This window comes from Bufo gargarizans, chromosome 4 (assembly GCF_014858855.1).
Source record: "Bufo gargarizans isolate SCDJY-AF-19 chromosome 4, ASM1485885v1, whole genome shotgun sequence".
Classification (NCBI taxonomy): Eukaryota; Metazoa; Chordata; class Amphibia; order Anura; family Bufonidae; genus Bufo; species Bufo gargarizans.
Genome location: NC_058083.1, coordinates 288328316 through 288345117, shown reverse-complemented (window position 1 = coordinate 288345117; position 16802 = coordinate 288328316). Strand labels below are relative to the sequence as shown.

Below are 16802 nucleotides of genomic sequence, written 5' to 3'. Positions count from 1 at the left end.
GGGACAACTGTATTATACATTGTTTTTTTTATTTTTTTTTAATGCAGGTGAAAAGCCATTTACTTGTGAAACCTGTGGAAAATCATTCACTGCTAAAAGCTCGTTACACACACACATGAGAATACATCGGTAATATACATTTTTATATCTGGTCTTTTACATGTTTATATATGCTGTTTTCATATGCAGTTTAAAAAATTAAACGGCCACTGAGCTTTCACATAACTTTTTGTGTCATAGCGTCATATCAACGTTTTGATGGGTGGCGGTCTGAGCCTCCCACCAATTGGTAAATTAAGGAGAAAGAAGCCCCTCTCCCTCTCTCCTGCAGTATACTCAATCAAGACTAGCCCATAGACTATTGAGCCCGTCTCCTGCAGCCAGGAGAGAGGGTTCACTATGTAAGCACTTCTCTCTCCTCATTCTAGCCATCTGTGGGGGTCTTAGCACTGAGACGACTCACTATGACATATCAAAAAGTTTTTTGTGAAAGCTCAGTGACCCTTTTTAAAAGGATTTTCCAGCTATGATTATATTTAAAGCAATGCTAGCAGCCTTCCACCTGAAAAAGAAGATTCCTACTTACCTGCTCCACATTGCTCCGGTCCTCCGCGCTGCCTCTGCTCTCTCCATCTTGAGGTCCTGGCACTGTATACATCTGTCTGGTGCCAGTGACTAGTTTCACCGGTCATGTGCTGCTTGTGGCCATGTCACTGCTGAAGCCAGTCATTGGCTGGAGTGGTGCATTTGACCATGCCCGTAAACCGTGCCAGACCTGCTAGATGGAGGCAGCACGTAGAACCAGAGCAGGTTAGGATGGGTTCACATCATGTTTTTGCCACATGTTTAACATACAGGTCCTTCTCAGAAAATTTGCATATTGTGATAAAGTTCATTGTTTTCTGTAATGTACTGATAAACATTAGACTTTCATATATTTTAGATTCATTACACACAACTAAAGTAGTTCAAGCCTTTTATTGTTTTAATATTGATGATTTTGGCATACAGCTCATGAAAACCCCAAATTCCTATCTAAAAAAATTAGCATATCATGAAAAGGTTCTCTAAACGAGCTATTAACCTAATCATCTGAATCAACTAATTAACTCTAACCACCTGCAAAAGATTCCTGAGGCTTTTAAAAACTCCCAGCCTGGTTCATTACTCAAAACCGCAATCATGGGTAAGACTGCCGACCTGACTGCTGTCCAGAAGGCCATCATTGACACCCTCAAGCAAGAGGGTAAGACACAGAAAGAAATTTCTGAACGAATAGGCTGTTCCCAGAGTGCTGTATCAAGGCACCTCAGTGGGAAGTCTGTGGGAAGGAAAAAGTGTGGCAGAAAACGCTGCACAACGAGAAGAGGTGACCGGACCCTGAGGAAGATTGTGGAGAAGGACCGATTCCAGACCTTGGGGGACCTGCGGAAGCAGTGGACTGAGTCTGGAGTAGAAACATCCAGAGCCACCGTGTACAGGTGTGTGCAGGAAATGGGCTACAGGTGCCGCATTCCCCAGGTCAAGCCACTTTTGAACCAGAAACAGCGGCAGAAGCGCCTGACCTGGGCTACAGAGAAGCAGCACTGGACTGTTGCTCAGTGGTCCAAAGTACTTTTTTCGGATGAAAGCAAATTTTGCATGTCATTCGGAAATCAAGGTGCCAGAGTCTGGAGGAAGACTGGGGAGAGGGAAATGCCAAAATGCCTGAAGTCCAGTGTCAAGTACCCACAGTCAGTGATGGTCTGGGGTGCCATGTTAGCTGCTGGTGTTGGTCCACTGTGTTTTATCAAGGGCAGGGTCAATGCAGCTAGCTATCAGGAGATTTTGGAGCACTTCATGCTTCCATCTGCTGAAAAGCTTTATGGAGATGAAGATTTCATTTTTCAGCACGACCTGGCACCTGCTCACAGTGCCAAAACCACTGGTAAATGGTTTACTGACCATGGTATTACTGTGCTCAATTGGCCTGCCAACTCTCCTGACCTGAACCCCATAGAGAATCTGTGGGATATTGGGAAGAGAAAGTTGAGAGATGCAAGACCCAACACTCTGGATGAGCTTAAGGCCGCTATCGAAGCATCCTGGGCCTCCATAACACCTCAGCAGTGCCACAGGCTGATTGCCTCCATGCCACGCCGCATTGAAGCAGTCATTTCTGCAAAAGGATTCCCGACCAAGTATTGAGTGCATAACTGAACATAATTATTTGAAGGTTGACTTTTTTTTTGTATTAAAAACACTTTTCTTTTATTGGTCGGATGAAATATGCTAATTTTTTGAGATAGGAAATTTGGGTTTTCATGAGCTGTATGCCAAAATCATCAATATTAAAACAATAAAAGGCTTGAACTACTTCAGTTGTGTGTAATGAATCAAAAATATATGAAAGTCTAATGTTTATCAGTACATTATAGAAAATAATGAACTTTATCACAATATGCTAATTTTTTTTAGAAGGACCTGCATATGTTGAGGGGGGGAGATACAAAAGTGTAGCACACCACACTTTTCATCCTGTGCAGTAAAAAATAATTGTTAATGTATAAATTATATATATATATAGATATAGAGATATAGATTAGTATTTTATTTTTTGTGGAACTCTATGGTGACGAATGCCACTGTATGGCATCTGTCTGAGGTATCCGTTAATGTATATGTATTTTCTGTACATTAAACAGATGGCAAAAACATGATGTGAACCCTGCCTACGTATGAATTATTTTATTTTAATTTTTTTCTTTCCCAGGAGGCAGGCTGCTGGCATTACGTAAAATATAATTATAACCAGACAACCCTAGCTTTCCTTGCACCTATTGAAATGAACTTGGACTTTCAGTCTAAGGCAATACATGGCAAAAACAACTTTCTATTTGTACTTCCCTTACAGGACATATGAAAAGGGATAGTATACATTTTATTTCTCTCTGCTTCTATCTATCCTATCTTTGCCCCAGGCTGCACATGCTGTAAAAAATAGCAGAATTTATACTTGCTCATTCCCCACCGGTGCTGTCCCCACTGTGTTTGGGTGCCTACTGTGCTCCACTTCTTACTCCTATTTCCACACCACAGGAGATTATTTTACAACATTTGCCTGGGCGAAAGCTTTTATAACTTTTGCCCTGGAATACTTGTTTAAGCCATGACTCTAATGTTAACAGAGCCTTAGTAAACCTTGTCCTACCAGCTTGTCAACCAAATAAATTGGAAGCGGGTTTACTGGATCTGCTGACATTTACCCCCCTGTTGTCAGTGCTGCATGTTCTTTAGAACATCTTCATGAAGGGGAACAGTAGAAAGGGCAAGTGAGTAGAGGAGCAGCTGCCATTCAAGATGTAGGTGCCAGGGCCTTCAGTAGGTGATAGAGGCTGGAGGATGTTGGAGACATAAGAAGCCTTATAGTTTATAGTTGTATGACTTTTGTTAAGGAAAAAAAAAAAGGTGGGACCTCTGCTGCCCAAAATATTTTTTATTGAACAAAGCTACATTACCTCATATCAGACAGATCCCAGTTTATGAAAAGTTTTCCAGAGCATATACATCAAAATCGGTAGTTTCTCATGCATTCTGTTTTTCTCTTCAGGGGTGAAAAGCCATATGCTTGCAACATTTGTGGGAAATCGTTTGCGGATTCCAGTGCCCAGAGAAGACACCACACTTTGCATGCTGGAAAGAAGCCATTTTCCTGCCCAGACTGCAATATACAATTTAGTCGTATGGACAATCTGAAGGCACACATAAAATCCCACGGCAAAGTGAAACAGCCAAAACCACCAGCCCCCAAGACTAGACCAAGAATAAACGAGAGCGAAAAAAGCTTAGTGCAGATGCAGCAGTATCAGGTAGAGACACCTAATGCACAAGAAATACAGGTACTGGTGGCAGACAATGTACATAACCTAAACTTCATGCCAGCTCATAGCCAGGGTATTAGTCTTGTCACTTCTGAAGCCTCTTCAACAACTGCCAACCAAGCTGCAAATCTGACGCTGATCACTCATCAACCTCCTGTCTTGCATGGAGTACAAGTTGCATCTCGCCAGCAGCAATTGCAACCGATTCACAACATAGAAGTTATGGAGGGCAGGGTACAGACTGTGCTCCCAGAGCAAATGCATGTTGTCACTCTGTCAAAAGAAGCATTTGAACAACTACAGGGACGGACCCGTGAAATTCACTTGACACAGGCAGATCGCCAAACACGACTAACTCCGGTGCAAGCTCCTACCATCTTGGAACAGAGTGTCCGGGTTCCTCAGCATGCACAACAAACCTTAACGGATAGCCCAATGCCACAGGCAGATCGCCAAACGCGACTAACTCCTGTGCAAGCTCCTACTAGCTTTGAACAGAGTGTCCAGGTCCCTCAGCACGCTCAACAAACATTAACTGAAAGCCCAGCTACACAAGCAGATCGCCAGTCCCGACTAACTCCAAAGCAAGCTCCCACTATCTTGAACCAGAGTGTCCAGGTCCCTCAGCATGCTCAACTAATTTTAACGGATAGCCCAAGAACACAGGCAGATCGCCAAACACGACAAGCTCCAGTGCAAGCTCCTACTATCTTGAACCAGAGTGTCCAGGTTCCTCAGCACACTCAACAAACTTTAACTGATAGCCCAGTAACACAGGCAGATCGCCAAACGCGATTAACTCCAGTGCAAGCTCCCCAAACTCCAACTATCTTGAACCAGAGTGTCCAGGTCCCGCAGCATGCTCACCAAACTTCAACTGATAGCCCAACAACACAGGCAGATCGCCAAAGCCGACTAACTCCGATGCAAGTTCCTACAGTTTTGAACCAGAGTGTCCATGATCCTCAGCATGCTCACCAAACTTCAACTGAGAGCCCAGTAACACAGGCAGATCACCAAAGCCGACTCACTCCGTTGCAAACACCCCAAGCTCCTACTATCTTGGACCAGAGTGTCCAGGTCCCTCAGCACGCTAAACAAACTTTAACTGATAGCCTGAGAACCCAAGCAGATCGCCAATCCCGACTAACTCCAATGCAAGCTCCCACTATCTTGAACCAGAATGTCCAGGTACCTCAGCATGCTCAACAAATTTTAACTGAAAGTCCAGCAACACAGGCAGATCGCCAGTCCCGACTAACTCCAAAGCAAGCTCCCACTATCTTGAACCAGAGTGTCCAGGTCCCTCAGCATGCTCAACAAATTTTAACGGATAGCCCAAGAACACAGGCAGATCACCAAACACGACAAGCTCCAGTGCAAGCTCCTACTATCTTGAACCAGAGTGTCCAGGTCCCTCAGCATGCTCAACAAATTTTAACGGATAGCCCAAGAACACAGGCAGATCGCCAAACACGACAAGCTCCAGTGCAAGCACCTACTATCTTGAACCAGAGTGTCCAGGTCCCTCAGCACGCTCAACAAACTTTAACTGAAAGCCCAGCTACACAAGCAGATCGCCAGTCCCGACTAACTCCAAAGCAAGCTCCCACTATCTTGAACCAGAGTGTCCAGGTCCCTCAGCATGCTCAACAAATTTTAACGGATAGCCCAAGAACACAGGCAGATCGCCAAACACGACAAGCTCCAGTGCAAGCACCTACTATCTTGAACCAGAGTGTCCAGGTCCCTCAGCACGCTCAACAAACTTTAACTGAAAGCCCAGCTACACAGACAGATCGCCAAACACGACTAACTCCGGTACAAGCTCCCACCATCTTGAACCAGAGTGTCCAGGTTCCTCAGCATGCTCAACAAATTTTAACTGATAGCCCAGCAACACAGGCAGATCGACAAACACGACTAACTCTGGTGCAAGCTCACACTATCTTTAACCAGAGTGTCCCAGTCCCTCAGCATGCTCAACAAATTTTAACTGAAAGCCCAGCTACACAGGCAGATTGCCAAACGCGACGAACTCCAGTGCAAGCTCCTACTATCTTGAACCAGAGTGTCCAGGTCCCTCAGCACGCTCAACAAACTTTAACTGAAAGCCCAGCTACACAGTCGGATCGCAAAACACGACGAACTCCAGTGCAAGCACCTACTATCTTGAACCAGAGTGTCCAGGTCCCTCAGCACGCTCAACAAACTTTAACTGAAAGCCCAGCTACACAGTCGGATCGCAAAACACGACGAACTCCAGTGCAAGCTCCTACTATCTTGAACCAGAGTGTCCAGGTCCCTCAGCACGCTCAACAAACTTTAACTGAAAGCCCAGCTACACAGTCAGATCGCAAAACACGACGAACTCCAGTGCAAGCTCCTACTATCTTGAACCAGAGTGTCCAGGTCCCTCAGCACGCTCAACAAACTTTAACTGAAAGACCAGCTACACAGGCAGATCGCCAAACGCGGCTAACTCCGATGCAAGCTCCTACTGTCTTGAACCAGAGTGTCCGGGCCCCTGAGCATGCTCAGCAAACATTAACTGTTAGCCCAGGAACACAGTCTATACCTATTCATGTGACGCAGGCAGATCGCCAAACGCGACTAACTGCAGTGCAAGCACCCCAAGCTCCTACGGTCTTGAACCAGAGTGTCCGGTTCCCTGAGCATGCTCATCAGACTTTTACTCTTGGCCCAGGAACACAGCCTGTACTTATTCATGTGACGCAGGCAGATCGCCAAACGCGACTAACTACGATGCAAGCTACCCATGCTACTACTGTCTTCAACCAGAGTGTCCACGTCCCTGAGCATGCTCAGCAAACATTAACTGTTAGCCCAGAAACACAGTCTGTACCTATTCATGTGACACAGGCAGATCGCCAAACGCGACTAACTGCAGTGCAAGCACCCCAAGCTCCTAATGTCTTAAACCAGAGTGTCCGGGTCCCTGAGCACGCTCAGCAAACTTTTACTTTTAGCCCAGGAACACATCCTGTACCTATTCATGTGACACAGGCAGATGGCCAAACGCGTCTAACTGCAGTGCAAGCACCCCAAGCTCATACTGTCTTGAACCAGAGTGTCCGGGTTCCTGAGCATGCTCAGCAAACTTTTACTTTTAGCCCAGGAACACATCCTGTACCTATTCATGTGACACAGGCAGATGGCCAAACGCGTCTAACTGCAGTGCAAGCACCCCAAGCTCATACTGTCTTGAACCAGAGTGTCCGGGTTCCTGAGCATGCTCAGCAAACTTTTACTTTTAGCCCAGGAACACATCCTGTACCTATTCATGTGACACAGGCAGATGGCCAAACGCGTCTAACTGCGGTGCAAGCAACCCAAGCTCCTACTGTTATGAACCAGAGTGTCCGGGTCCCAGAGCATGCTCAGCAAACTTTTACTTTTAGCCCAGGAACACATCCTGTACCTATTCATGTGACACAGGCAGATGGCCAAACGCGTCTAACTGCGGTGCAAGCAACCCAAGCTCCTACTGTTATAAACCAGAGTGTCCGGGTCCCTGAGCATGCTCAGCAAACTTTTACTTTTAGCCCAGGAACACATCCTGTACCTATTCATGTAACACAGGCAGATGGCCAAACGCGTCTAACTGCGGTACAAGCAACCCAAGCTCCTACTGTCATGAACCAGAGTGTCCGGGTCCCTGAGCATGCTCAGCAAACTTTTACTTTTAGCCCAGGAACACATCCTGTACCTATTCATGTAACACAGGCAGATGGCCAAACGCGTCTAACTGCGGTGCAAGCAACCCAAGCTCCTACTGTCATGAACCAGAGTGTCCGGGTCCCTGAGCATGCTCAGCAAACTTTTACTGTTGGACCAGGAAAACAGCCTGTACTTATTCACGTGACACCCGCAGATCGCTTAACGCGACTAACTACAGTGCAATCTCCCCAGGCTCCTACTGTATTAAACCAGAGTGTTCGGGTCCCTGAACATGCTCAGCGAACCTTCAGCCCAGGAACACAGCCTGTATCTTTTCACTTGACACAGGCAGATCACCAAACACAACAAACTCCAGTGAAAGTTCCTAATATCTTGACCCAGAGTGTTCGGGTCTCTGAACATGCTCAGCGAACCTTTAGCCCAGGAACACAGACTGTACCTATTCACTGGACACAGGCAGATGGCCAAACAAGACTAACTCTGGTGCAAGCTTCCCGAGTTCCTACTGTCCTAAACCAGAGTATCCGAGTCCCTGAGCACGCTCAGCAAACGTTAACTGTTAACCCAGTAACACAAACTGTACCTGGTCATCCGATTCCAGAGAGTCGAAATCCGGTGCAAGCTCCTGCTTTCTTGAACCAGAATGTTTGGGTCCCGGAGTATGCTCAGCAAACTTTGACTGTTAGCCCAGTAACACAGTCTGTACCTGGTCACCAGATACCAGCACGACTAACTCTGGTGCAAGCTCCCACCATCATGAACCAGAATGTCAGAGTCTCTGAGCACGCTCAGCAAAGTTTAACTGGTAGCCCAGTAACACAAACTGTACCTGGTCATCCGATTCCAGAGCGTCGAAATCCGGTGCAAGCTCCTGCTATCTTGAACCAGAATGTCTGGGTCCCGGAGTATGCTCAGCAAACTTTGACTGTTAGCCCAGTAACACAGTCTGTACCTGGTCACCAGATACCGGCGCGACTAACTCAGGTGCAAGCTCCTACTATCTTGAACCAGAGTGTTCGGGTTCCTGAGCACACTCAGCAAACTTTGACTGGTAGCCCAGTAACACATGCTATACCCGGTCACCTGTTTCCAACGCGACTAACTCTGGTGAAAGCTTCCCAAGCTCCTACTATCTTGAACCAGAGTGTTCGTGTCTCTGAGCACGCTCAGCAAACTTTGACTCTTAGCTCAGTAACGCAGTCTGTATCTGGTCACCAGATTCCAGCGCGACTAACTCTGGTCCAAGCTCCTACTATTTTCAACCAGAGTGTTCGGTTCCCTGAGCACGCTCAACAAACTTTGACTGTTAGCCCAGTAACGCAACCTGTACCTGGTCACCAGATTCCAGCACGACTAACTCTGGTGAAAGCTTCCCAAGCTCCTACTATCTTGAACCAGAGTGTTCGTGTCCCTGAGCACGCTCAGCAAACTTTGACTGTAACACAGCCTGTACCTGGTCACCCGGTTCCAGCTCAGTCATTCCAGATACAAGCTGGTGCTGCGTCTTTCATCAGTACACCATTGAACACAACAAATTCAACCTCTGTATAATTGTTCTTTTGTAAAAACATGTACAAAAATATTTTTTCTAATGTGATCATTGAAAAGCTTTCTTCAGGGCCAAGCAAGTTCTAAAACTCATTTTTTTTAGTTTGTATCTCAGTATAAGTAACTGTTTGATTCAGCATTTTTCCATAGCTTAGAGATGCGTATGAGTTATATTTTAACTTAGCATTTTATGTGCCTTTCATTGAAAGTATATGTATAATTATTTTTTTTTCCATCTTGTTCTTGTGTTGTTTAGCAGGCGTGGACATGGCTAAATATGCAGAATTATTTTGAAAGAATTTTCTTTTCACAAATAGTCTAAATGAGATGAATACCAAAAGGTCCAGAGGCGCTTGATCTGTGTATTGTCTACTCTGTAAAGATAGAAAACCACCCCAAAAGAATATAAGAAAATCAACTTTTCCCTTACCTAAAAATATGATCTTTTACTGAGGTGTTAAAAGGACTTTGTCAGCAAATATGAAACTGCCTTCCTGTTACATGTGCACTTGGCAGCTCAAGGGCTCTGTGTTGGTCCCATGTTCATATGTGCTGGCATTTCTGTGAAAAGTAATGTTTTACGATATGGAAAAGAGTCTCTAGGAGTAACGGAGCCAGGCAGGTTAAACATCATAACATCTGGCCATGTCAATCAAAGCGCAGACGGCGTGGCAGTTGCATCTAGAGGCTCTCTCTGCAACAGCAATACCCTCATTGCTCCTAGAGACTCATTCATCACTTTCCTCATCAATACGGTCACATATGAACATGGGACCAACACAGATGCCTTTAGCTGCCAAGTGCACATGTAACAGGTCAGCCAGTTTCATGGGTACAAATCTGCTGACGGATGCCCTTTTAAGATCGCCTGCAGTATAAAGAGACCTTGTTGACATATCCCCTTCTTTTGCTATTCATAACTCTTAGAAGTGTCGATTAAGGCTTTCCACTTGTAAATTCAAGCAGTTATTACTTGGCATCAAAGAAACATTCAAATGTTTTTTCAAGTTTTTAACGTGCATCAAAGTACCATGTATACACTTAGGCCAGGTTGACACTTCAGTTATTTGGTCAGTTATTTCCATCAGTTATTGTGAGCCAAAACCAGTAGTGAAGCCTACTCAGAGATCAGGTGTAATGGAAAGATCTGCATCTGCATTTTTGACCCGCACCTGGTTTTGGCTCACAATAACTGATGGAAATAACTGGCCAAATAACTGAAGTGTGAACTCTGCCTTATTCTTACAGGATTTCTTTAAAAGGGTTTTCCGAGTTGGGCAAGAAATTTGGGGTAGGATAAAATGTGAAAGACTAATAAAAGTAGCATTACTTACCCGTTGATTTCCCTACTATTACAGCAATGCTGCACTAATCCTCCCAGCCAGTCTCGGCTTACTTGGCTGCAGTGGTGGTGTGTCTGTATATACACATGACCAATGTAGCTACATAGCTTAAGCAACAGCACAAGACAGCCGAGGCCAGTGATTGGCTGTAGCCATCATGTGGGCACATGGTCATGTATGTCACCAATGTAGCCAAGTAAACAAAGACCGGCAGGGAGGTTAAATAGTTAAGCGGTGCTTATTATTATTTTAGCACTTATTTTTGCTAAACTCGGAAGACCCCTTTAAATGACAGTATGGAGAACATTGCACGAGAGCCAAAACATGCCTACACTGTATTGTAGCAGTTTGTAATGTACTATAGTAAAGGTTTTTATTATACATATTGCATTTGTGCATTTAAATAAAAAAATAAAATTAAAACTGTTTGTGGCCTCAGAACTCTTTGGTATCTTATAGATGGGTGTTTCGTCAGATCTTATCACTCTGAAATGAGTGTCATGAGAAATCATGCACTGCAACCCTCCATAGTGGCTTATTCACACCGTGTGATTTAAATACATTTTTGCCACAATTTTTTTTTTTTAAACAGCAGCAATAGAAACAAATAAAAATACACAATTGGTCTGCACTATGTGGATATCCCCTTAGACAAAATAATAGATCTATTATCCCAAAAGCATTTGATTTCTAGAAGGATGCAACTTTGACAGCGACACGACAGTCACAAGAAATCCATCAACCTGAGCCTAAAAAGCTGTACCTTTTTTTTTGATCCTTTGGAAAAGTGATCACTCTTAAAGTGCTAGGCTAGTTTCACACTAGTGGCACAGAGTTAACCCCTTAGGGAGACAGCCTTATTTCACCTTAAGGACCAGGCCATATTTGTGCAAATCTGACCAGTGTCACTTTAAGTGCTGATAACTTTAAAATGCTTTTACTTATCCAGGCCATTCTGAGATTGTTTTTCGTCACATATTGTACTTCATGACACTGGTAAAATGGAGTCAAAAAAATTTTTTTTTTTTTGCATAAAAAAATACCTAATTTACCAAAAATTTGGAAAAATTTGCAAATTTTAAAGTTTCAGTTTCTCTACTTCTGTAATTCCCCCAAAAATGGTGATGACTTTACATTCCCCATATGTCTACTTCATGTTTGAATTATTTTGGGAATGATATTTTATTTTTTGGGGATGTTACAAGGCTTAGAAGTTTAGAAGCAAATCTTGAAATTTTTCAGAAATTTACACAAACCCAATTTTTAGGGACCACTACAGGCCTGAATTCACTTTGCGAGGCTTACATAATAGAAACCACCCAAAAATGACCCTTTAGGTGTTGCACAAGAGTTATTGGCAAATGGGGATGAAATTTGAGGATTTCATTTTTTTTGTCTCATTTTCCATTTTAACCCATTTTTTCCAATAACAAAGCAAGGGTTAACAGCCAAACAAGACTGTATCTTTAGACTGGATAGAACCGGCACTCAAAACAATCGGATTACACGTGGGAATTGAATAAAAATGTATTAAACAATCAACGCTATATACTGAGTGCACAAAGGTAAAATTCATATAGAATATAGAAAAAAAATAATAATAAAAAGCATATAATCTCAGTGTTAGCCAAACAAGTAGAATTTTCTTAGGGCACAGAAGTCTGAATGCTACGCACAGAGGGCTGCATCCGTGTCCCCCCAATTGGGTAGGCTATTGGATCACAGTCGTCTGCGACGGAGCAATACAGAGCTGATTGAATATTGTGCTTCAAATATATTCGCAGGTAGTATTCACATATAGATTTCACATAATCTTAAATGCATATAAATATAATCTTATGCCACCGTATAGGGTATGGGAAAAGATATTTGAAGATGAACTGTGTTCAATTATCCATCACCTATAGTGGTCTCGAATTCTGAGTAAACTGTAGGTGAGAAAGTCACTAGTCCAGCACGTCTAATGTCACCGTGCTTATGCCGCCTTGCGTACAGCGGTTCAGTATAGTTCCACTTGAGTTAGTGTTACTCACTGTGTCCCGTGTGAATTCACTCGGTTAGGTCTGCAGGAGGTTTTCTGTCGTGGCGTCCCACGCTTCAGTCTTGACTGTACAGAGGAAGCGGATTTCGAAATGGAGGCCCTCACATGGATCCAGAGATCTCTGGATCCATGTGAGGGCCTCCATTTCGAAATCCGCTTCCTCTGTACAGTCAAGACTGAAGCGTGGGACGCCACGACAGAAAACCTCCTGCAGACCTAAACGAGTGAATTCACACGGGACACAGTGAGTAACACTAACTCAAGTGGAACTATACTGAACCGCTGTACGCAAGGCGGCATAAGCACGGTGACATTAGACGTGCTGGACTAGTGACTTTCTCACCTACAGTTTACTCAGAATTCGAGACCACTATAGGTGATGGATAATTGAACACAGTTCATCTTCAAATATCTTTTCCCATACCCTATACGGTGGCATAAGATTATATTTATATGCATTTAAGATTATGTGAAATCTATATGTGAATACTACCTGCGAATATATTTGAAGCACAATATTCAATCAGCTCTGTATTGCTCCGTCGCAGAAGACTGTGATCCAATAGCCTACCCAATTGGGGGGACACGGATGCAGTTCTCTGTGCGTAGCATTCAGACTTCTGTGCCCTAAGAAAATTCTACTCGTTTGGCTAACACTGAGATTATATGCTTTTTATTATTATTTTTTTTCTATATTCTATATGAATTTTACCTTGGTGCACTCAGTATATAGCGTTGATTGTTTAATACATTTTTATTCAATTCCCACGTGTAATCCGATTGTTTTGAGTGCCGGTTCTATCCAGTCTATACTACATTTATCAGAATCAGGGGGTTCTTCTTTGAACCTGTGCACCTGTCGTGTCAAATCACAGTGAGCCACCTGCACAGCATCCTTTGTAAGACTGTATCTTTATTGTCCTGACTCTGCCGTTTACAGAAGCGCCCAATATGTGGCCGTAAACTACTGTACGGCCACACAGCGGGGCGTAGAGTGAAAGGTGCGCCTTTTGGTTTTTGGAAGGCAGATTTTGCTGGACTGGTTTATTTACACCATGTCCCATTTGAAGCCCTCCTGATGCACCCCTAGAGTAGAAACTCCATAAAAGTGACCCCATTTTGGAAACTACGGGATAAGGTGGCATTTTTTGGGGGACTATTTTTAGGGTACATATGATTTTTGGTTGCTCTATATTACATTTTTGTGAGGCAAGGTTACCAAAAATTGAAATTCTGAAATTTCATCTCCATTTGCCATTAACTGTTGAGGAACACCTAAAGGGTTAATAAAGTTTGTATAATCAGTTTTGAATACCTTGAGGGGTGTAGTTTCTTAGATGAGGTCACTTTTAGGGAGTTTTTACTCTAGGGGGGCTTCCAAAGGGACAAAAAAGGCCATCAAAATCGGCCTTCCAGAAACCATGTCGGTCCTTTCCTTTTGCGGCCTCCCTTTTACTGATACAGCAGATTACTACCACAAATGTGGCATTTCTGTAAACTGCAGTATCAGGGTAATAAATATTAACTTTTGATCGTTAACCCTTTTGTTACTGGAAAAAACGTATTGATATGGAAAAGTGCCAAAAATAGGCACCGTTTTCTTTTTTTTTTTTTTTTTTTTACAGTGTTAATCTGGGGGGTTAGATATTTTTAGAGGAGATTCTTACGGACGCAGCGTTACCTAATAAGTCTTTTTTTTACAATTATTTAGGTTTTTGACTAGATTATCCTTTTTGATACAAAAAAATTTTGTATCTCTAAAGTCGGAGTCATTTTTTAAAATTTCTGAGCAACACTAATGCGTCATCAAAAGAAGAATATTCAACTGAAGCAGAAAATGTATCCACCGTGTCATTCAAGGAATTCTTCTAGAGAAATGGCAGGTGATGTATCAGTCTAAATTCTCCTGGCTCTTTCTTTGGCACAATACTTAACGGGGATAGCCTAAAATTCTCAAATGGCGGATTCCTAAATGGACCTGCAATTCTACCCATATCTAATTATTTTTGTAATTTTGCTCTCACTACGTTACTATACATAGAAACCGATTTTAAATTATTAACCCAACAACAGCCCTTACCAAGGAACTCAGGAATGATAAACTCTTCATTGAAGCCATCAGAAAATGAATTTAGCTTTCTGCTGCTCTGGGTACTTCTCTAACCATGGGAGCATTGCGGACAGTTTCACTGGACTCAATGTTTTTGAATAAGTGTTCCTTGGTACCAGACTGCTGTAGACCTGACAGAGTTCCTTTTGAAACAACGGACCATGGGGTGAGCGCCAAAGGAACATTCATGTCTGTAACTACAATTGTTCAACCATTTGCATGTGCTTTAGTTGAAAGCAAAGAAGAGACCTTTTTTATAGCATGCTGAGACGGATTAACAAATTTAAAGGGGGCAGATTTCTGCAACAACTTTAAATTCACCCACAGACCTATGTACTTAACACACCATTTAAGAGAAGGATGAACCGCTAATTTCTGGCAAAAGGTTTCATCATAATAAAACCAAGCCAGGCCCCCAAAGTTGCGATACGCCTCCATAATGATATCTAGATGTTGAAGTAAGCACGAACAAAATTCCGGATGCTTCTGACCCAGGATTGCTGAAAATATACTGTTAATTGACCTAGGCATGGTACGTTTTCTTTCATCCTCAACTTTATCATCCTTTTTATCTAGTCTAGCTACTTGCTCTTTAGCCACTTCACATCCAGGCCATTTGCCCCCTTCCTGACTAGGCCTAATTTTGCAAATCTTACATATGTCACTTTATGTGGTAATAACTTTGGAACACTTTTACTTATCCAAGCCGTTCAGAGATTGTTTTCTCGTGACACATTGTACTTCATGATAGTCATAAATTTGAGTCAATATATTTCACCTTTACTTATGAAAAATCCCAAATTTACCCAAAATTTTTGAAAAATTAGAATTTTTTTACATTTATATTTCTCTGTTTTTAAAACAGAAAGTAATACCTCATAAAATATTTATTACTTAACATTCCCCATATGTCTACTTTATGTTGGCATAATTTTGTAAATGTCATTTTATTTTTTTAGGACGTTAAGGCTTAGAATTTTAGAAGCATTTCTTAAAATTTTTGCGAAAATTGCCAAAACCCACTTTTTAAAGACCAGTTTAGGTCTGAAGTCACTTTGTGGGGCTTACATAGTGGATACCCCCATAAATTACCCTGTTGTAGAAACTGCACCCCTCAAGTTACTTAAAACTGATTTTACAAACTTTGTTAACCCTTTAGGTGTTCCACAAGAATTAAAGGAAAATGGAGATCAAATTTTTGGGCAGATTTTCCCTTTTAATAAATTTTTTTCTTTAACACATTGAGGGTTAACAGCCAAACAAAACTCAATATTTATTACCCTGATTCTGCGGTTTACTGATGTAAGGGTACACGGCAGGGCGCAGAAGAAGAGGAGCACCATATGGTTCTTGGAAGGCAGATTTTGCTGGACTGGTTTTTAGATGCCATGTCCCATTTGAAGCCCCCCTGATGCACCCTTACAGTAGAAACTCCCCAAAAGTGGCCCCATTTTGGAAACTAGGGGATAAGGTGCCAGTTTTATTGGTACTTTTTTGGGGTAAATATGATTTTTAATTGCTCTATATTGCGTTGTTTGTGAGGAAATGTAACCATAAAATGTCTGTTTTGGCACTGTTTTTATTTTTTACAACATTTATCTGACAGGGTAGATCATGTGCTAATTTTATACAGCAGGTCGTTACGGACGCAATGATATTAAATATGTCTACTTTCTGTTTTTTGTCTCCATTTTATTTTTTTTCTGCGATCATCTTGTGCAGGGGCTCATTTTTTTTAAGGAAGAGTTGTCGTTTATATTGGTACCATTTTTGGGTACATATGATTTTTTGATCATTCATTATGACAGCTTATAGGGCAAGGTGACCAAAAAATTGGTTGTTTTAGCACAGTTTTTATTTAATTATTTTTACATCTTTCACTTGAGAAATTAGTTTGTGTGACATTTTTATAGAGCAGTTATGGACGTGACAAAACCTAAAAAGTATACTTTTTCTTATTTAAGTTTTACACAAAAATAGCATTTTTGAAATAAAAAAAATAGTGTCTCCATAGTCTGAGAGCCATAGCTTTTTTATTTTTTGACCGATTGTCTCATTTTTTGCGGAATGAGGTGACAGTTTTAGTGGTACTATTTTGGGGGGCATACACCTTTTTGATCGCTTGGTGTTGCACTTTACGTGATGGCTTTTTTGGCACATTTTTTTTTTATTTTTTACTGTGTTCACCCGAGGGGTTA

At 42.3% G+C, this 16802-nt stretch overlaps 1 protein-coding gene across 4 annotated transcripts in view; it reads left to right on the top strand.

The window, feature by feature from the left end:
• Positions 1-10879, top strand: part of ZBTB24 (zinc finger and BTB domain containing 24) — a 50006-nt gene extending 39127 nt beyond the window's left edge. For all 4 annotated transcript variants that reach the window (XM_044289431.1, XM_044289430.1, XM_044289429.1 and 1 more), the window contains 2 exons: positions 48-129; positions 3590-10879. In XM_044289431.1, the coding sequence (XP_044145366.1) occupies positions 48-129; positions 3590-9113 (5606 nt within the window). In that variant the 3' untranslated portion in view covers positions 9114-10879. The remainder of the gene's footprint in view (positions 1-47; positions 130-3589) is intronic.
• Positions 10880-16802: the final 5923 nt, after the last annotated feature.